Source organism: Lissotriton vulgaris, chromosome 6 (genome assembly GCF_964263255.1).
Source record: "Lissotriton vulgaris chromosome 6, aLisVul1.2, whole genome shotgun sequence".
Classification (NCBI taxonomy): domain Eukaryota; kingdom Metazoa; phylum Chordata; class Amphibia; order Caudata; family Salamandridae; genus Lissotriton; species Lissotriton vulgaris.
The window spans coordinates 1,281,816,583-1,281,839,384 of record NC_141694.1 but is presented as its reverse complement, the minus strand read 5'-3'; the positions used below and the strand labels follow the sequence as shown (position 1 = coordinate 1,281,839,384).

The 22,802-nt window shown below is 48.4% G+C and overlaps 1 protein-coding gene across 7 annotated transcripts in view; it reads right to left on the bottom strand.

Moving 5' to 3' along the window:
* The window catches only part of BCLAF1 (BCL2 associated transcription factor 1), a 406,790-nt gene that overhangs the window by 39,219 nt on the left and 344,769 nt on the right, over positions 1 to 22,802 (bottom strand). For 4 of the 7 annotated variants that reach the window (XM_086927408.1, XM_086927409.1, XM_086927412.1 and 1 more), the window contains exon 10: positions 17,315 to 17,464. The exons of the other annotated variants lie outside the window; for them this stretch is intronic. In XM_086927408.1, coding sequence (XP_086783534.1) covers positions 17,315 to 17,464 — 150 coding nt within the window. The remainder of the gene's footprint in view (positions 1 to 17,314; positions 17,465 to 22,802) is intronic. 7 annotated transcript variants of the gene reach the window in all.

Sequence of the window (22,802 nt, the reverse complement as noted above, 5' to 3'; positions counted from 1 at the left end):
ACTTTCCACGTTAGGAACTGTATTTCACACGAGTGTAGTGGTTCAAAGGGTGGTCCCAACAGTCTGGTGAGAACCACGTTTAGGTTGCAGACAGGTGAAGGTGGGTGTCGCGGAGGAATCACTCGTTTGAGTCCCCCCATGAAAGCCTTAATAGCAGGCACTCTGAAGAGTGAAAGATCTTGCCTGTTCTGAAGATAAGCTGCCACTGCAGCTAAATGTATACGTATGGAACTGTATGCTAGATTGCATCTGTGTAAATGTAACAGATAACATATGATGTTTTGAGTTGAAGCATCTAGTGGATTTATGTCATTATTGGTACAATAAATGACAAATCGTTTCCACTTCGCCGCATAGCACGCTCTGGTGGTGGGTCTTCTGGCCTCCCTGATAATATTCATACAGTCAGGAGGCAAGTTTAGGTAACCAAATTCTAGGACTTCAGGGGCCAGATCGCAAGGTTCAACTGTTGCGGATCTGGGTGCTGAATGTCTCCATGGCTCTGCGTTAAAAGACTGGGTGTTAGCCGCAGCCTTTGATGAGGCACCACAGAAAGTTCTAGGAACGTGGTGTACCATGGTTGCCTCGTCCACGTTGCAGCAACTAGGATGAGTGTCATGGAGCGTTGTCGCAGTTTGCGTGCCACTAGTGGTATGAGCGGGGCTGGGGGAAAAGCGTACGCAAACCTGCCTGACCAGTTCATCCATATCGCATTGCCCTGAGACTGCGGATGTGGAAACCTGGCGGCGAAGCTTTGGTATTTTCCCTGGTGGGGAACAGGTTTACCTCTGGGTGACCCCACTGCTGGAAGTACGGTTGTAGCACCGAGGGATGAATCTCCCACTTGTGCATCTGGTGGCTATGTCTGCCGCCATCTGGTTGTCCCTGCCTGGGAGGTGTTCCCCCATAAGGAATATGTTTCTTTGAATGGCCCACTTCCACATGCTTTGCGCTAGATGTGATAACTGTGGAGAGTGTGTCCCTCCCTGCTTTTGTATGTAGTACATGGCAGTAATATTGTCCGTCCGGATCAACACGACTTTGTTGCACAGATGTACCTTGAACGCCTTCATTGCCATGAAGATTGCCATCAATTCCAGCAGGTTGATGTGCATCTTCTTTTGCTGTGTCGTCCATAGTCCCTGCACTGTGTAATGAAGGACATGCGCTCCCCATCCCAGGAGAATGCGTCCGTAGCACTATTTGTGGTACAGGCTCTTGGAATGGTCGTCCCTTGCAAAGGTTTTGTGGGTTCCACCAATGCAGAGAGTGGTATGCACGACCGGTCACCAACACTAGGTGTTTCAATTGTCCTTGAGCCTGGTTCCACTGCCGTGCTAAGCACTCCTGAAGTGGACGCATGTGTAGTCTCGCGTGAGGGACTATGAAGATGCAGGAGGACATCTTGCCTATTAACTGCATAAACACCCGTGCTGGGAGCGAGTGTTGAGGTCTGAATTTTTGAATCAGTAATTGGATGCTGTTGATTCTTGCTGAGTTTGGCTGTACCTTTGCTGCCAGAGTGTCTATGGTCACTCCCAGGTACTGTTGTATGTGGGCGGGTTGAAGATGAGACTTTGGGTAGTTTAATGAGAATCCGAGGCTGTGTAGGAAGTGAATGGTGCGGGACATGTGGCTGGCACATTGCTGGGCTGACTTCGCTTGGATAAGCCAGTCGTCCAGATATGGGTAGACGTGAATATGCTGTCTCCGTAGGTGTGCAGCCACTGTCGCCAGGCACTTGGTAAACAACCTGGGGGCCGTTGTCACCCCGAAAGGCAGAACCTTGAACTGGTAGTGCTGATTCTGTATGGTAAACCTGAGATATTTCCTGTGTGCCGGATGTATCGGTATGTGGAAATAGGCGTCTTTTAGGTCTAGTGTTGCGAGGAAATCTCCCCGACTGAGTAATGGTAGAACCTGCTGTAATGTGAGCATGTGAAAATGTTCTGACAAGATGTATTGGTTGAGGGGCCTGAGGTCCAGTATTGGCCTGAGACCCGCCTTTTTTGCGAATTAAGTAGTACAGCGAGTATACCCCTGTACCGTGTTGTTCTATAGGTACGAGTTCTATGGCCCCTTTCTGCAGCATGCTGATGACTTCCTGCTGCAATAAGTGTATGTGCTCTGCGGACATAGGACGGTGTCTTGGGGGTATGTTGGGTGGAGTGGAGGTTAGCTCTAGACAATAGCCGTACTGAATAGGTTGTCTCACCCACCTGTCTGTGGTAAAGCTCTCCTAGACTGGCAGGAACTGTTGTAATCTTCCCCCGATATGTGTTACATGGTCTGGGGGCAGTGACAAGACGTCACTGTTTAGTATTGGCGGAGGACCTGGTGTTGTTATTTCCTCGTCCTCTGCCTTTGCTGCTATTGCCACGGTATCCACCTCTATTGTTCTTATTATAGGTGGTTTGTGTGTTCCCTTTATTGTATGGAGTCTGTTATGATGCCTGGCCTCGTGTAGCTCCTCTGTTACCGGAGCGACACAAGGAACCTCCTCTGAATTGTTGTGACTGCAGGGCACCCATAGACTTGGCTGTTTCTGTGTCTTTTTTAATTTTCTCTAATATTATGTCCACATCAGGAACAAATAAAACTCGGGGTTCACAGGCTGATTCAATAATGTGGTATGAATCTCAGGTTTGAACCCAGAGATGCGTAACCAAGCATGCCTCCTGAGCATGACACTTGTGTTAATGGCCCTGGCTGCGGTGTCTGCTGCGTCCAGCGCACATTTAATGGATGCGTTGGATAGGAGTTTCCCTTCTTGTATCAGTGTTTCTGCTCCCTCCTTATAGACATCGGGCAAATGTTGTAGCAGTTGCTCCAGTGTGTCATAATGCGCCCTATCGTATCTGGCTAATAGGGCCTGTGTATTAGAAATTCTCCAGATATTAGCCGCTTGAGCAGCTACCCTTTTTCCAGAAGCTTCGAATATTTTTGACTCCTTGTCCGGAGGAGGGGCATCACCAGTAGTTTGTGAGTTGGCACGCTTACGAGCATTTGAAACCACCAAAGAGTCTAATGGCAGCTGTCCCCTAATATATAATGGGTCCACAGGCGCCGGTCTGTATTTTCTTTCAATTCTGGGGTTAACAACCCTTGCTCTTGTGGTTTCTTTGAAAATGTCTCCTGCCTGTTTAAGGACACCTTTCAGCATTGGCAATGTCTTAACTGATTTCTCTGAAGTGGAGAAAGTGTCAAATAGGAAGTCCTCTTCAATTGGGTCAGCATGCATTTCCACATCATGATTCTGTGCTGCCCTTTCTATTAATGCATTAAACGCAGCTGTATCCTCTGTTGGCGAAGTTTTGATAGGATAAGCAGGAGTGTCATGAATAGTCTGTGACTCCCCCGGGTCAACAGGGTCTGTCCAGGCTTGAGTCTGGTCATCCTGAATCGTGTCCGCAGGGTAATTATACTGTTCATTATAGTCATACTCCATATCTTCATTAGTACGTGTGGGTGAGTATGCAGAGGTGTCTTGGCCATGGTACCTCACAGTCTCAAAAAGGACAAGCGATGTAGAAGTATCCCTTTTCTTTTTGAGTGGGATTTTATAGGATTCAAGTGGATTTTCAGACCTGATTTTTCTTTGATAAATAGTAAGTCTGCCAGAGTCGGGGTCGATATGTAGCTTGGACTGCTCATCATAGGAGGGCTCTTGGTACACAATGTCCTCTTCTAGAGAATGACTCCTTTTTCCCCATCGACACCTTCTTGGGTGGTTCGATTCCACCTTTTGGATTGAGCGCCTTAGGGCGTGCAGTCGGGGGCAGTCCGAATTTTATCGGTGGCATAGTGTCTTTAGAAAGACTGACCTTCTTCGGGGCCGCAGTCGATATAGGTCCGACCGACTTTGCCTTTTCGCCAACTTGTTTTTGGCTCTGCGTCGACTTTGGCGCCTGTTGCGTGGGAGGCGCGCTCTTCTGCCTCGACTCGATGTGCTCCTTCGAGCCGCTTTTGGATTTCGGCTCGAGGCCTTTGACGAGCTGTGGCTTGTCGATTCGTTGCTTCGGATCGAGAACCTTCCGAGACTAGAGTCCCTTGTTTGTGTCGCTGTCCGTCGACCTAGTCGGTTCGACATGCTTGACTTTAGTGATGGATTTCAGCGCACCGACCTTCGGTTCAACACCCTTTGATTGTGACCCTGCAGGGGCGTCAAGACTTTTTCTTCGTCGAATCCGATGGGTTCGAACCCTTCGACCCGAAGACTGTCTTCAGCAGTTTCGGTTTCATTTTCCGCTCGATGGCTTTCGGTTTCGCTTTAAGTAGTTCGACCGATGGCTCGTTTGATAAATTCTTAGCCGGGCCGAGACGCGAGGCTATAGAATGCTCGTTATGATCTCGGTTAAGGCCTTGTGGCGATGCCTCAACCTGAGCCCTTGGAAGCCTTTCAGTGTCTGTTTTGGGCTCTGCAACCGCTGTTGGGCCTGGTTCATCGCTTGAGTTGTCATCTACGGCTCCGATGGGTGATACGCGTCCCTTACCCTGACAACGTTTTCATTGTCGACATCCTCTTCGTCGTCTTCATAATAGGTGGAGCCTTGATCCGAACCAGGATCCGAATGCTGTTCTGGATCCTCAGTCTCGACGGCCTCATCGAAGATATTCACAGGGTCGGGCGCTGGCTTCGCCATCGTCTGTCTCGCTGCGCGTCGGAGCCTATGTGTCTTCTTCGACCTGAATCGAGCACAAGCTAGACAGTTGCCCTCATTGTGCTCCAATGATAAGCACTTGTTGCAAACTGGGTGTACATCGATGTGCGGGTACTTAGAGTTACAAAGGGGGCATCGTTTGAACGGGCTCCGTTCCATCGAGGATCGGGCATCTGGTGTTGAAAAGGCCATGCGGCTCTCTTCGACTTCTTGCTGTAGAAGAACTGGAACAAATAACTCGGCACCGATCGAAACAACAATACAGACGACCCCGAAGGCCTTTTGGCCTTTAGAAAAGTTTCGGAACTTGAGTAAAGAAAAGTACATCCGAACCCAATGGCGGAAAAAAACAATCTGAGGATGGAGAGGATGCCCATGAGCAATGTAGTCCGGGGAAGGAGCCACCTATCTCGTGATACTTCGAAGATTCTTCCAGGACAACAATGTGCACTCATCCGGACCCAACACTAGGTGGCGATCTATGCACAGATATGAATTCAGCAGCCCACATCCCTCGAACATCTGGTGCAAAGTAAGAAAGAGGTGCAAGATAGGGTACTATTCTGATCACGCCCCCATTTGGGATTCCCCAGGGACTCCGCTTTGCCTTAAAGATGGGTTGGTTGCCCCTATCAGGGAGGCAGGAGTTTTCATTTGGTTGGATCTGGGGGACATTCATGGGGTGCACCCGTGGGAAGCACTGGAAGCTAGGATAGGCCCTTGGTTCTCCAAATTCAAGTTTCTACAACTGAAATCCTGGTTTGAGGCAGAGAGCGGGGGTATAATGGGAGACTAGGAAATTGAGCACCTCACCTGAGTACAAGAAATTGGTTGAAGCGGACAACAAGGATATTCCATCTCAGGCCTTGGTGTGGAGACAATCTCCTTTTGAACCAATAATAGAGGAGCTATTAGAGCCTTCTTTAAATCTTTTATATAAATATACTAAATCTGTCAGCCTAAAGAAAAAAAGCACATAAGGAAGTCCTGAAGAAGCCAGCAGGCAAAATGATACTGCAGACTTTTTCTTTTTTTAACATATTTTTATTAAAGTTTTCTGCAATTATCATCAACAGTCTTGCAATACCATCAGGTCCATCATTACAACGGCCCCATCTTCAGGATGCAAATCAGCAATATTCGATACCCAACACCCCTCAACTAGTACCCCCACCCACCTCCCCCTCTACCCCCCCCCCCCCCATGTCAGTGCGCCCTCCTCCACCTCCCTATTGAGGCAATATAAACCCCTTGTGCCCAGGTGCCCAACTCCCTCCCAAGGTTATGTACTGCTATGGCCAGCTCAGGAATCTGGCGGCCCCAGCTAAACGTGAAGGTGCGCTTCGTATCCCCATACCAGGTCCACCCCCTTCTCAGCTGAATGCACAATGATCTTTGCCCGTCAGCACAGAACTAGGTGGCCCAGTCCCCAATGCGCTCCCCAGTGTTCCCCGCCACAACCACTAGTCCCTGACTCGCCGGCGCATCCTCCCCATCCTCTGCCTCTGTTGTAGCCTGAAGTTCTACTGCCAGCGCTCCCCAAGCACTCGCCGCCTCCAGCGCCTTATCATTAGAGGTGCGTCTGGCCAATGTAGTCTGAGCGTCCCTTCACTGCTCACCCACTGCTTAAACTCCCTCGCTATCTCCGAAAGCAGGGCCCCCCTCTCAACTTCCAATGCATGGTGAGCTCCCTTTTTGCCATGATCAACCCCAGATCAAAGAACTTGCTAGTACGTTTTGTGGCGGGTGTATGCGGAAACCAAAGCAGAAGACAGACTCCCATTCCCACTTCAATTTGATGTTCCGTTACCCGATTCAGACAGGCCACTACTTCCGTCCAATACGAACCCAGCCCCGCGCAAAACCAGAACATATGACTAAAGTCAGCACCCTCCGCATGACACCAGGGACACATCGAATGTGTCCCCCCAACGCCTGCCGAATTTTAACCGGCGTTAAATAAGCTCTGTGCAACGTAAAATATTGGACTAATTGAAACCGGGCATTGCGCGTACCCTTCTCCGCACCAGCTGTGGCCACGTCGTATCAGGTATTGGCTTACCAAGGTCCTCCTCCCAGAGTCCCTTCAACCTATCCAGGGGTGGCAGTTCCTCCAACGCCAGCCTACTATATAAACAGGTGATAAGTCTTGAAGGTGCCAGCAGCCATCGTGACATTTTGACAGCCCAGTGATGTGGGGGGCTCCGCCAGGCCCATCCTCCGTTGTTTCTGGATTCCCTATACTAGTGCAGTATGTTGCAAAAAATCCCCCCCTGGCAGATCAAAGGCGCTCTGCAGCTCCCGGAACGACAACAGGGTTCCGTCCCTATATAAGTCCCCTATCACGTGCACTCCACGCTCCTCCCAACCCGCCAGCGCCGACCAATCCCCGCCATGCGGAATAGCAGTGCACATGCCTAGAGGAATCTCCGGCGCATACGGGACAGGAATTCCCGCTAGCTTCTGGCCACGCATCCAACATTGTCGGATGGTGCGCTCCTCGAGAGTGAGTTGATCCAGCCTAAGTTTTTGCTGGAGCACTATAAAGGACAGCACATGGCGGGGGATAACTACCCTGTGGTCCATCCGGGCCCCTAAACTCGCGCGCCACAGCCTGTGTAAGCCACTGCAATTGCGCCGCCAAGTAGTACCACTCAAAATCCGGAACCGCCAACCCCCCTCGGTCGCAGCAGGGTGGACAACGCTACTCGCTGTCGGCCAGAACCCCATATAAACCCTATCACCATTGATCGCAGCATCTTAAAAAAAGATGCTGGGATCCACACCGGCAAAGTGCGGAAAAAGTATAACAGCCGCGGGAGGACCACCATCTTTAATAATGCTATACGCCCAGCTACCGACAACGGGATCATGCACCAGAACCCCATGCTACCTCTAATGCCCCTCAGCGCACCACCCACGTTTCCTTCAAAAAGGTTGGAGTGGGCATGATAGATGCGAACGCCCAGGTACGGAAGGCACTCAGCCTCCCAGCGTATATCCTCCAGCGTCGAGGGCCGGGGACAATCCGGAGTCAATGGAAACAGGAAGGTCTTAGTCCAATTGACCCACAGTCCCGACAGCCGGCCAAACTCCTGCAGAAGGGCCCGGGCCCCCCGCACGGAGCCCTCCGCATCGGCCAAGTACAGCAAAAGATCATCTGCATACAAGGAGCTATACTGAGTTTCCCCACGTAACAGCACCCTCTCGAAGTGCCGTCCCAGCATGGCATGCGCTGCCAATGGTTCAATCGCCAGGGCAAATAGAGGCGACAGCGAACAGCCCTGCCGAGTACCTCTCTCTACCAGGTACGCCGCCGAGACAGTGCGGCCCGTACGAACCCTGGCCGTAGCAGAGCTATATAACAGCTGCGTCCAATGAGTGAAATTATCCCCTAGACCAAAGCGCCGAAGCACCTGGAATAAGTACGACCACTCCACACTGTCTAACGCCTTTTCGATATCCACTGATAACACCACCGATCACGACGAATCTTCTCCTCCCACCCCCATGATCCGTATCCGCCGCCGTATACACGTCGCAGTATTCTGTGTGGGGATGAAGCCCGACTGGTCCGGGTGCACTAGCGCACTCATATGGTCCCAGAGCTGCGTAGCCAGGATTCTACTCAGCACCTTATAGTCCACCGTAAGCATTGAGAGTGGGCGGTACGCTGCCCTCGCCGTGGGTGACCCACCCTTCTTCAGGAGCGGCACAATAACTGCCTCCCTGGTTGAAAGGGGCAACCAACCCAGCTCCCAAGCCTCTCCATACACCAGATGTAGCTGCGGTGTGAGGAGGTCAATATACGTTGCATAAAATTCCACCGGCAAGCCATCCAACCCCGGTGTCTTTTTTCTGGCCATTTGCTTAATTGCCGTTCTGATCTCGCCCAAGGAAATAACAGCGCCCAGCACGTCACCATGTTCCGGTTCTAATCGCGGCAACTGTGCCTCCTCCAGGAAAGCGTCCAGTCCATCAGGTGGCACCTTCAGTCTACTCTGATAAAGCGAGGTATAATAATCCAGAAATTGGTCATTAACCTCCCTCTGTGAGTAGACTACTGGCCAGCGATACTATCGGAGTGCCCCTGGCAGCTGGATTGGCCAGCCAGGCCAGCAACGTACCCACCTTGTCCCTCTCCGCATGCGCGCAAACCATGTATTCTTTATAATCAAAGCAGCGAAACCTCTCGACCTGTGTGGCCACCTGCTCCGGTGCCGCCAACACCTCCTCCTGACCCACCGCAGCCGTGTGACTATCAATCTCCGCTAGACGCAAGCTGGCCTCCTCCCGGTCTATGTCGCTTAATAATGTCCAAAAACACAGTTGGACAGAATGCAGAACAATGTCTTACATTCACCACAGTACAAAGACCTGGGCCTAAATCCATCGTTTTTTTGCACTCCACACCACTCTAGGTCAGACAATGGCTATATGCAAATCAGCCTTGACCCAGCGCCTCATGGGAACAGTCCAGCCCGAACTACCAAGCCATTTCTTTCCTAGATCGCAATCAAGCATCCAAGGACCGGTTTCTGGCTATCAGCCTTCTTCAGCCTGGATAGCTTGACTCCAGTGGTGTGGAGAGCCTGGGACTCACGTCTGAGTATAGTTCGGGCTGGACTGTTCCCATGAGGCACAGGGTCAGACTGATTTGCATATAGCCATGTCTGAACTGGGGTGGCAGAGTGGGCTAAAGAACGGTGATGGATTAAACCCAGATCTTTTGACTGGGTGCAAGTGTTTGATTGATTCAGATGCTCCGTCCATCACCACCCCCTTTTGTACCGCTTTTGGCCGCCATAAGTGTGGCAGGGTATGCTCAGACGTGAGTCCCTTGCTCACTTTGCCACTGGATTCAAGCAAGCCGGGCTGAAGACGGCTGGAATGCCAGAAACTGGTCCTCGGAAGCTTGTTTCCGGTCCAGGGAACACATGGCTTGGCAGTTCGGGCTGGACTGTTTCCATGAGGCACAGGGTCAGACTGATTTGCATATAGCCATGTTTAAACGGGGGTGGCAGAGTGAGCTAAAGAACGGTGATGGATTAAACCCAGATCTTTTGACTGGGTGTGAGTGTTTGATTGATTCAGATGCTCCGTCCATCACCACCCCCTTTTGTACCGCTTTTGGCCGCCATAAGTGTGGCAGGGTATGCTCAGACGTGAGTCCCTTGCTCACGTTGCCACTGGATTCAAGCAAGCCGGGCTGAAGACGGCTGGAATGCCAGAAACCGGTCCTCGGAAGCTGGTTTCCAGTCCAGGGAAGACATGGCTTGGCAGTTCCGGCTGGACTGTTCCCATGAGGCACAGGGTCAGACTGATTTGCATATAGCCAGGTCTGAACTGGGGTGGCAGAGTGGGCTGAAGAACGGTGATGAATTAAACCCAGATCTTTTGACTGGGTGTGAGTGTTTGATTGATTCAGATGCTCCGTCCATCACCATCACCACCCCCTTTTGTACCGCTTAATAATGTCAGGCGCGCCCCCGCGGTGGACGAGATACACACGCCTCGGATCACAACTTTGAAGGCATCCCATTCATACGCCCTAGACGATGCCGTTCCAGAGTTCTCACTAAAATAATGTTCGATGCCCTGCTTGACCATCCGCACAAAACACCGGGTCTTCCAGCGTCGTCAGGTCCAGTCGCCATGTGGGAACCGCCTGACGCTGCCGCGACCAGGGGACCGTGATCAAGCAAGGGTTATGATCCGAAATTGTTCTCGCTAGATATTCACTGTGGTGCGTGAGCGCCTGAGCCCCCGGTGTACATAAAATACTATCAAGCCGTACATGGAGGTCGTGAGGAGCGGAATAGAATGAATAATTCCTATCTACAGGGTGATGCGCCCGCCAGGCATCTATAAGGCCCCACTTCTCCTGCCAGTCCCGCCGCACCTTCGCTATCCTACGCACCACTGACTGAACCAACGGAGGATGGGAACGATCTAACTCCACATCTACTACACAATTGAAATCCCCCCCATAAACACCGTGTCCACCAAGAGGGGCGCCAACCTCCCAGAAAGCCTCAAAAAGAAAGCAGCTTGGTCGGAGTTCGGAACATAGACACTGCACAGCATAATATCACGACCATCCAGGCGGCCCAACACCGCCACAAATCTCCCGTCAGGATCTACCAGTGTGGTCATGGGCTGAAAGGGAACTCCTGCGCGCACCCAGATCAAGGCCCCCCTGGCAAAGGCTGAATAAGTGGTATAAAAGAGCTGCCCCCTCCATCTCCGCTGCAGCGCCTGCCCTTCAACCTGATTAATGTGTGTCTCCTGTAAAAAGGCCACCTTGCCCCCCCTGCGGACTAAATATGCATGCACTTTATATCGCTTCCTCATCGAGTTCAGGCCTCGCACAATCCAAGTAATACATTTGAATTCAAGTCTTGTCGGCATAAGTAGGTGTACAATTGAATCTTACCCCGCACAACCTAACGGGCACACTGACAGTCCCCCACAACACAGAACAACCCAAACAAACCCTCCACCACCCACCCCCAGAACAGGCGCCAAACAGATGTTACCCATCCAAACCCAAACCCCTCTAGCGGGGGTACTCTGGTAGGAACCAGATACTCACAAGTCACGTGAGATAGAGGGGGTGACCCCACGCCAACCTAGCCGGACAGCAATCAGCCCACCTCAACGTCTGTGGCCGCGCGGTATCGTTCCAACCATTGCCAGGCGTCTTCCGGAGAGTCACAAAAAGTCGCTGCGCCGTCCACCATCACCTTCAGACGTGCCGGGAATAGCCGGGAGTACTGCACACCCTCATCTCGAAGGGCCCTCTTAATCGCCAGAAAAGAGAAGTGGTTCCGTTGAACCTCCTGAGAATAGTCAGGGTAAAGAGAAACAGAGGCATTGTCCACTTTATATGGGAGAGACACCCGGGCCTGCCGCAGAATTATATCCCGGTCTTAAATATGCAGTAGGCGCGCAACCACAGGGCGACGGGGGCGGCCCGGCGCCGGTGGCTTGGCCGGCACTCGGTGCGCCCTTTCCAGAGTATAAAAGTGGGTGAGGCCTTCAGGGGCAACCACATCTCTCAGCGCCCCGACTTCTTGTACTTCCTACCTGAGGAACCAGAGGAATGGTGACTACTCCCGGAGCGCTCGTGACGGCTCCGCGACCGCTCCCTCGATCGCTCCCTTGACCTCCGGCCGGACCGGGACCACTCTCGACGCGGGGCCGACACCCGGAGCTCGAGCAGCTTGCGGGACCGCGTGTTTTGGCGTGCTGAGTGACGGATGACGTCACAGGTGGAAAGAACGCAAAAAACCGCCCCCGAATCCGAAAGAGACGGGGCTTGATTGGAGTGACGCCCCTCTCCTCCAATGGTTGGCCTCCGTTTAGGAAGCCAGCCAATGGAGGAGAGATGGAGGAGAGAGGCGGGTTCAAGCCCTGTACTAAAAAACTTTAAATCTCCGACCGGAGATTGTGCAAGCGCAGCCTTTAGGTCCTCGACCTAAAAAGGGGTGGATTCACCAAGCGCAGCCTTTAGGTCCTCGACCTAAAAAGGGGTGGGTTCACCTACATCATGCAAATCTGGGGGTGGGGGGGGTGGGGGGGGGGGGGGGGGTGGGAGCAGTGAGGTTGCAAAGACGGACTTCGCAGCACCTGGATTAAAAACGGTCCAAAGGAGAGAGGATTCCTAAATTCTATGTCTCTCTCCATTCAGATTATTAGACAATGGCGCGCAATATAGAGCAAGCTAGAAGAGATGTGGAGACATGCTTATTGATAGTAGGAGCCTGCAAAAGGTAGAAGAGGCAAGTGGATTCGTTAAAAGATCAGAGTTGACAATGGTGATCTCTAATTGAGGCTGTCCGAATTTAAGCAAAGTGTAATCTGCACCATGATCAAGGTAGAATCAGAGTGGCACAAGTCGCCTCACCCCATCCCTTCCCCAGCCGCCTTCCTTCCCCTGAGATGGAAAATGTGTGTTCTGAAGATAGTGTCTAAATTTCTAAATTACAATTAACTAGTGTGATTTACACACTTTTTGCCTGATACCTGATGCACTTTCCTTGGTGTGCCCTGGGTCCCTGCCAATCAGGTACCTAGGGCCTGTGTTCCTGCCCTAAAAACTATACTAATGCGTAAACCCAATTGGCATCTCTGGCCACATGTCAGCCCCTAGTAAATGGTACCCTAGGTACCCAGGGCATTGTGACCAGAGAAGACCCCTAAGGGTTGCAGCACTTATTGAGGCACCCTTAGGGGCCCTGTACCTTGATAGCCACACATTGCCTGTGCAGCCTAAGTGTCTAGGTACAGAACTAAGCAAAGAGTCGACATGGCACACATCCCTGTGTGCCCTGCCCACAAACCCACTGCCCTGGCATACATCAGCCTCCCCTCTAGCTGGGTGCCCTATGCCAGCGGTGTGGGCACAGGTGCCTGAGCCCTGTGCCCCTACAGTACCCAGGTACATTCCTGGGCAATGTAAGTGCAGTGATGCCATTAAGAGTATATGGTGCAGGTAGGTTGTCATTACGAACTCCACAGCACCATAATGGCTACACTGAACACTGACACGTTTGATATCAAACTTCTCAGCACATTACACCCACACTGATGCCAGTGCGGGATTTATTGTAAAATGCACTACAGAGGGCATCTTAGAGATGCCCCCCCGAAACCTAACCTACAATCCACGTCTTGTCTGAGAGGCTGCCACACAGCAGACATGTTGCTGGACCACAGGGTGGAGAGCTCCCCGCTTTCCTGGGCCTGCAACAATGCACATCCTGGGACGAGGTGCCAAGCCTCCTCTCCCAGGATGGGCAGGGGAAGCTTCAAAGGCATTCCACCTTTGTTGATTGTCTCCGGACCACTTGCTGTACTCAGCAACTGGCCCCCACCAGTTCTGAAACCCACTCTGGCCGGAAGACTGGAGGGAAAACCTACGTCAGAAAGGGGGGTGTGCCAGCCTGTACCAACTCCACCCCTCAGGTGGGAGAGGCGAGGTGATGCACGACCCTGGGCTCCGGCAATCTTGAAGATGGGGAGCCCTGCCCAATCACAGCTAGGCTCCTGCCCCCCTCCCGCAGGAGAGGAGCAGGCTAGGGGGTGTACCCACCCCAGGACAGGAACCCATTGGTCCCTGCCTGTGCCCTACCTTTAACGCCCCTAAATTTAGTATTTAGGGGCATCCTGAACCTTTTTCCACAGATCCAAATTACGAAACAAGTAAGAAGATCAAGGAACACTAAGACCTGCTGTGCAGCTGCTAAAATGAGGAAGACACCAACTGATTTGGCCCCAGCCCTACCGGCCTGTCGACCCTAGAACCTGCTCCTGTTAAACCCCGGCATCTCCAGTGGTCAGCAACCTCAAATACCCCGGAGGACCTGACTGCCTTGTGACTCTGACTACCTGGATCTCCCACAAGCAGTGGTACTGCTCAAATCAAGTAACAAGCCCTGGCATCAGCCCGGAACTGCAAACCCTGCACACACTGCACCCGCCAAGCCTGGCCTGTGCCGGAGTGAATCAAGACCCGGAGGACGTCCCCCCGGCGATTCTTACCTAGAATCCAGTGCCAAAGGACCCTCCTCGACGAACCAGACGACGCCTGCAGCCTCAGGACAAAGGACCCCTCTGACCGCAACCAGCAGGGGGTAAGATTTCCCGACCTCAAAAGACACCCCTGCACCCGGCGCCCCTCGGCCCCCTGTGACTCACTCCTGGGTGTTTACCTATCCTCCAAGATCCCAACTTACCCCTCGAAGTGTTGGTCGCTCCAGAAGATCCTCCGTCCCCGAGCCTGCAGCCTTAGTCCCCTTTTCAAGATACTTGTTGCATAACATGAGCCCCCGACGGCACCCCGCTGCCCGAGTGCCCCTGGGAGTGCAACCTTTGTCCTATCCTACTTCCCCATTTGCCCTGAGCAAGTGACCAGGAGCCCAGCTCCCACAGCCGCGTGGCCTGCTAGCAAGCAGCCACCAACCGAAAGCCCCCTGCCTCTCATTGGATAACATTGGGACTAACTACCTCTGCACCAGCCCGCCCTTGAGCCGCTGAGGGTGTACCAACTGTACCTACCTGACCTTGGGGGACCCTTGAGTATATGCCCGGAACCATACCTTCACTAGTCGAGTACTCACCTGAAAACCGATGACTCACTTTCCTGCTATAGGATAACATTGACTGGTTTGACTCAAAATTTCTTCTAAGTGTGAACTTTTGAAACTTTAAAATATTCATCTAAAATGAGCCGAATAACGAATTTCGAATTACTCACCTGGGATCTGGAGAGAAGCCAGTACTGTACCTTGTAGCCCAGTACTGACCTGCAAGAGTAATCACAACCGTGTTTGCTAGTAATCTAAATTTCTGCCGTAGGAAACCATTGACTGATTTTCTGTGAAATTTCTTCTACTTGTGAAAGTTACAAATATTCCGTAAAATCGTACCAACTACTAAAACGTAATTACACTGGGGTGGAGACCCCAGTGCTGAACCTAGGAGTCCAGTACTGGATTACAAAAGTAACAAGAACCTACTTTACCTGTGCTTTGAATTTCCTTCTATTGGATAACATTGCTGGTTTTGCACTAAAAAGTTTTTAAGTGTCAACTTTTAAAATACCTTTATATTCTTTAGAAATCATTGCAATAACTAAAACGTTTTTACTAAACTGTTTTCAGCTTAGACCTCAGCACTGAATCTAGGGTCCAGTTATGAAGTTACAAAAGTAATCTATAAATTAATCAACTGCATTTATGTAGAAAAGCCCATTGAGCTCAATGTTAAATTGGATATAAAAACAATTGTGTGAACCCTTTTGCTGACTGAGTGTGTGCAATAAATGCTTTACACGGTCCTCTGGTACTGCTTTACTGCACGACCAAGCTACCACTTTAGAGAGTAAGGTCAGAACTGACTTTAACCTCTGTTATACCTCTGGGGATTGTGGACTCTATACTCACTGTACCTTACTTTGGTCCAGTACATATAGAGCCACTTTCTCACAACTAGTACTTGAGACTTTTCCATATTGTATAACATGGCAGGGATTCACATGTCTTGTTGACACTTCCGAATGACTCGGAACCTGAAATCTTTTCAGCTACCATCCTTATCACGGGACATTATAATGTATACTGATGACCTAAAAATTGCTAACAAAAAACGGCTTTGTCTTTTGATACTCACTGTTCTGTTTCAATCCTGCTCTTTAAAAGTGAACATACCTTTTGGTTTGAAGGGTGCCCAGCCTTATGTTTGAACTGTGTGGGTTGCTTGAGTACTTTGTACTGTGATTAATTACATATTTAAAAAGCTTTGAAGAAGCAATGGACGTGGTTATAAACCGTGAAGCAAACTAAAACTGGAGCCTCAAAAATCACACTGCCATGCCAGAAATAAGGATTTGCAGTTCTGCGCCAAAGCACTGAGCAACTCATTCTTAAGATTCATCACTTAAACGTCATGTACCTGAGAAACTAGAACCTACAACAAGGAATCAGACTTCAGGGGAAAGAATGTCTTACGAAAATGGTGCTTTTAACTTATAAGGGTTTACAAAGACCTGCCCACACAGTCAGAGGTAGATAACATACCATAACAGAGTTCTTTATATATAGCCTTAACCATCTCGTTAGCAATTTCTAAGGGATGTATAAAACAGATGTTAGCCCTCAATTTAATTGCTTCCAGTTGACCAACCTTTGAAGAACAGAAGGCAGAGTCCAACTCACTAAAATTCGAACTTGTGACCTGTAATTCACCCGAAGTGTCAGCAACAAGCATCTAACACACCAATCAATTCTGCTGGATGGATGAAAAGGGTACTTGAGTGCGATGTGAGGTTCTCTGTACTATAAATTAGTCTGTAACACACTCGCCCCCTACTGTTAAATAAAAAAATCTTCAGGTATGGGATGAAATTGAGCAGGACCAGTTGTACCCAGTATCTGCAGTCACCTGTTCTGAGACATCTCAGAGACACTGGACCACAAACAGAAGACCGGATCTATTTTTTTGTTACCAAAACAGAATACCTGTATGGAAAATGCACCACAATTAGCGCAAACCTCAGCATAATCTGCCCAAGTCACAGAAAAAGAAAAACAGCAAAGCAACGAAGAGAAGAAAGAAACACACAGAAAAGGATGAGTCAGAGTACCAGTTTCAAGCATGCATTGCCACTGAAATCTAGCATAATTCCTCATATGGGTAGCGGTGCAGCCGTGTATTGCATAGGGATGGTTCCTGGCAGCTCCGCTTGAATCATTGTGTAAACCATTTCTGGTTTATCTGCTAGGCCACCGGTTCCCAAGTGCTTGGAAACAGGAAAGCAAAAATTATATCAGCTTAGCTATGCCTTGTAAATATGAGCAGATGTGCGCTGCATGGGCCACCGGTTTCCAAGTGCTTGGAAACAGGAAAGCAGAAAATTATATTAGCTTAGCTCTGCCTGGTAAATATGAGCAAACGTGCGCTGCATTACCCTACATTTTTTATAAATATACCAAAAATGTTTCAATAGCAATTCTAGAACTGTGAAACTGCAGTTAAAAAAGTCAGTGAAGAACTCCATTCAAATACAGCTAAAGCACATAGAATGGTTCCATATTAAGGCATTAAGTGCTAAAAACATCAAAGGAAAGTGACTTAGCTCTAACACCCACCAAGAAGTACTTCTTGCTCTTCGGGGTATATTCTGGATCCCATTCCTCTTCTGGCGGTCTCGTTGGAAAAGGTGGTGGATTTACGTTTGTTGGGCCAGTATTTGTTCCAGCAAAAATTCCTCTTGCTCGCCCCCTGCCTCTTATCCGAAACTGGGGAATAATATTTCATTAACGCCTAGTTAGATTTCACTTATATTAAGTTAGAGCAACTTTGCAAACCATGATGTGTTAAACAAAAGGTTGCAACCTGACTATAGAACACACGCACACAGACATACACAGGAATAGAAACAATTGGTTTTAAGGTAAGCAAAATCAAAACTACCACATGAAAGCTACTATTAAGAATGAACACTTTACATGAAAGCTACCTTTAAGAATGAATACTTTATTTTAAAGCAGTTCAGTTAGGTTTTTGCATGTAAAGAATGTTGGGTATAAATTGGCTATCTATGCGGTCTTCAAGACACAAGGCATTAGAACTAAAGAAAAAGCTGCTTGGTTTAACCACAGTTTTTAATTTATGGTTCATAGATGTACATGATTTAAAACAGTTTTTGTTTGAAATCCGGGGAACTTTAATAACCACAGTACCTAAACCAGATCACTTTAACAATCTGTTCACATCATATTGTTTTGTCTCTTTGCCAGTAAGTGGAGGGCCCTCACGTCCCGACTCCAGCATCCCCCAAAACATTCTTCAAGCACACACCGCTTATGCCAGGAAGGGTGGGAAAGCTCAATAGGTTCAAGGTTCAACACTCAAACAAAGAGGTTATCTACAGGCCACAAGTTTGAATCCTTTCAAGTGTGACTCAGCCTTTCACCTTCCCAAAGGACAGTACATAGACTACCATAAATAGGTAACAAACATCTGTCACTTACAGGGCTTAGATATGGTAGAAACGTTTTTATAATGTGCTATCAATATTATTATGCACGTTACTAACTTGTTATTCTAGAACTCTATCATAGCAATATTTAATTAAATCCAATACTTGAATAGTTCTGCCTGCATGTAGAATCTTGGAACACACATCTATATATACATACATAGGGCATTAAAAAGCAGTCATATGCTGCAGTCTATATTTTAGTCTAAACAAATTATTTTACCTTACCATAAAAATATAGTTAACTCGTATTAAAATCTACAACCTAAATTTCAACTTGGCTGCATAAAGTTAAATAAAATTCCTGAACAGAGGAAAATGCAGGCATTTAGACAGCAGCAATGAAGTCTGAAATTTACAAACGATATGATAGACATAGCAACTATCATATCTCTTATTCTAGGCATTTTGGATTTCTCAACTTTCCTAAAATAATCACCAGGGAGGAGGGTGGGATTTTTATGATTTCAATAAAGAATCCTGCATGCAGAACTTGATCTTAATTGATAATAAACCACAGGAATAGATTAGTAAACTCATTCCATCCCCAGTCAGTAAAATGCTAATGGATGGCAAAGAACAAACAAACACCTCCAAAGAATTTCAACCAAACACATTCTTAATGCCACTAGACCCACTTAGAAACTTGCTTTCGAATCAGAGACAGCAGGTGAAAGTTTGCACCAACTTCCATGTGGCCTCCTTAAAGATATCAAATATTTGGACATCCCTTACAAATGCAAGAATTCCTACTTTAGTCACTTTAGACTGTCCTTTATATTTACCTGCCACAAACTACGTGAACACTAACTGATAAGGAATGGCTTCTTACCTGTAATACCAGTGCTCTCTCAAGGGAATCTCTTGCAGTCATAATCACTAAATATTCCCACCCATGTGCAGGGATCCCGGAGCACTTTTTTCTAACAGGTCTTCAAGTGTTTATGTTTGCCTTTCTTCAGTAAGGCCTGGAAAACACTTAAGACGTTAATGTTTTGCAGCCTATAAGTAAGGCTACATTGGCCAATTTCTTCAGACTGCATTTAAAAAAAAATGGTGTACAAACACACACTTCAGCCACCTTAACTGGAAAAGTGTTAACTGCTTGAATCCCTTTCACAAACCCTTTTTAGAAGGTGAAAGATGAACGAAGAGAAGACAGTGTAGCTCTATAGGATTCCAATATGAGAATGTGAAAAGAGCGTATTTGCCTTTAAATGCCCAGATTCCACCAGTGTCCCATCATGCCCAGCAGGTTTCAGTTGCTTCAGTTCTTTTTGCTGAGACAGTGGCAGTACACGGTAGAAAAATTGCCCAATAACTAACTCAGCAACATTCACAGAGGAAGGTTGCTTATGACTTCAATGGAGATTCCAGAGAGAGAGAACTGGGATTACAGGTAAAAAACGACTCCTTCTCTTTCAGGGGATCTCTACTCAATCATAAGCACTGAATAGAGTTACAAACCCATCCCCACAAACTGTGGTGGAAAGGGAATAGAGACAATAGAAAGACCAGACTATGGAAATACATTTCTCAGGGAGGCCTGTTCTACTTGAGCATCTGTTCTAGTATCGGAGTCCAAACAACAGTGTTTGGTAAAAGTGTGAACAGATCTCTATGCAGATGCTTTACATATCTCAGAGATTGGTATTTTCATCATTAGAGGAGCTGTAGCCACTTTCCCTCTAGTGGAATGAGCTTTAGGTCGTCCGGACAGAACTTTACTTGCCTTCTGGTGGCATCACAGAATACAAGACACTAGCCATCGGGAAATAGACTTTTGGGATAAGGCTAAACCTGTACAGACCGGCCCATAGTTTACAAACAATCGATCCGATTTGTGGATGTATTTTGTTTTGTCCAGATAAACCTTTAAGACTCGCCTGACATCTAAGTATGGAGAGTCCTTTCAGCTGATGCAGAAGGGTGCTGAAAGAAAGTAAGCAAGGAAATGATCTGATTAATGTGAAAATCCGAAATAACATTCAGTAAGCATTTTTTTAATGAGTCCTCAAAACCACCTTACAACTATGGAACACAGTGTAAGTTTTGTGAGAACTTAATGCCTGAATCTCACTAACCCTATGTGATGCATGATAACTACGAGGAGTCAACTGCGCCCCAGTAGCGAGGGGTGAGCAAGCATAAGGTGTATATTACCTGGGATTATTTTAGGAGCCATTTAGGTTCTTTTCTCATTAACAAAATTGTGAATCACTGGATCTGGTTCTGTGCACCACTTGTGTTTTTTCGGTGTGTGTAGTTGGTATTGTCCAGTAATAGTTAAAAGAAAAGTTCAGGGTAAAAAGAAAGTTCAGGATAAAGACCAGGGTGTCTCCGTCTCCAAGAAAATGTCTACCAGTGCTATTTGTTCCGATGCAATAGATAGGACAGAGTCCTTACTCTCGGAATGCTAAGAAATTGAGCACACAACACCTACACCGCCCTCATCTCTATCTGCTAATACTGAGAACTCTAATAATTTTCCATCGGTACTAACAGAGTTATCCCCTGTCCCTCCCCCTGCTAAGATGGCTTCAAAATAAATTACACAAATGTTTAGTAAACCCAGAAAGAGTAACAGGAAAAATCTAGGAGGTAGAAATACAGAATCACCCGTTAGTATTTGTGAGCAGCACTCGTACACTTTTGCAGAGGTTCAGGTAGATCAAGTTGAATGCCGCAATAGATATGTGGTGCTGTGAGGTGGTCAATGGTGGGGAAGGGTGTGTAAACACTGGACTGAACGCTACAAGTGATGAAGGTTTGTCCCTATCGCAGGGCCTAAAAGTGCTATTGAGTGCCTCAGGGATGAGGTTGCAGCGCTAAGAAAGGTGGTCGCTGACTTGGAAAAGAGGGTGAGCACTGGAAGGGCCCAATCCCCAGTAAGTAAAACAAAAGTGTCAGTCAAAGATCATGAGGGCCCTCATTCATCCAACCAGGCTCCGCAAGAACGTATGATAGGAATTTAGTGGTCACCAATACTCAGCAGATCCACAGAGGTCCCATCCAGCATCATAGTCTAGTTCATACCAACCAAGCAGGAGGTCCCAATGTCTACAATGGTTATAGTGGTAGACTAGCTATAGGCGGGGTTTCTGAAGTGTGTTTTCGGTCGCGACTGGGGCCAGCAGGCGAAGTCTTGACCATTGCCTTCTGTTTTGGTGGGGGGGGTTGGGGTAGGGGCAGTAGTACTCACTCGTTGACCAGGGGTGATTGGGTCGTCCTTGTCTTCCTCTGACACGATATGGAAATCTTTGGAATCTTCTTCTGGGACATCTGGGCCTTTGTGGAAGATGTCCACTGGTTCCAGAGCTGATCTCTGCGCCATGATGTGTCGTCGAGCCCTTTGATCTCGAACTGTCTTCTTCGATCAAAAGGATGCGCAGGCTGGACAGATGGACTCGTGTTCAGGCGATAAGCACTGGTTGCAGACCTTGTGATGGTCACTGTGCAGGAATTTTTCTCCACACTGGGGGCATTTCTTGAATGACGTCCTTTCCATGAGCCGTAGGCCTCACGGCGTGGATAGGCCCAGCGGCCCGTGTCGACGACCGGAATCGACCCGATGAAAGTTGCGTCAAAGATGAAGAGGTTGGAAGTCAATCCGAAGAGTTTATAGAAGTTTTTCGCGTCGAAGTTGTTTGAAATAGAGATTTCGAACCGGAGCGCAAAAGTTGCATCCAAACCCAATGGCGGAAAAAAACAATCTAAGGATGGAGTCGATGTCCATGCGCACTATCGTCCAAGGAAGGAGTCACCTATCTCGTGACTACAAAGACTTCTTCCAGGACAACAACAACGTGCAAGCATCCAAGCCAAACATCAGATGGTGATCTAAGGCGAAGTGTGAGATCTGCAGCTCATATGCCTCGAACACCGTTTTCAAACCCTCTAAGAAGTCCTTGATAACAGGAATCTTGAAAAAGGTTTGTGAAGGACATTTTCTGTATGCAGTAATTTCTGTCAAATGAACATTTATAGCAGAGAACTGTTAGCTTGATTTGGCCAGCTGAAGCAAATATCGAAGAATTGCTTCTTTCTTGACAGCTTGTTGGATCAAAGATACAGAATGTATTCCATTTAAATGAATAAGCTGAACATGTTTACGGTCATTTAGCCTCCTTGAGAATGTTCATACAATAGAAGGCTCAAATGCCCATATTGCACAAGCTCTGCAGCAATGCTGCCAAAATTAAAGACGAGAGGTTGGAATGAACCATCTGTCTTCCGAACTTCGGGAGAAGATCAGGTCTGCACGGCAGCTTCACATGTGGATGCTCTGACATGTAGAGAAGGTCTGTAAACCACCATTGTCAGAGGCACTCTGGAGCTATTGAGATAATTGAGATAATTCAGGCCCTCGAGTAAGAAAGTATGATGAGAACCGATAGAATCGGAGGAAAAACAAAGACATTTGCCGGACCAGTCGATCCACTGGACAATACCCAGTTTTCCTGGTTGGAAGTACCAGAATCTGGGGAAGGGTCTAAATGAAGAAACAGCGGGTCCTAATGTATATGCTGAGCTGCTTCCACCTCGCTCACGGCCCGTGACATCGGGGAACCTCTCACCTCCTACCTGCTGAGAGT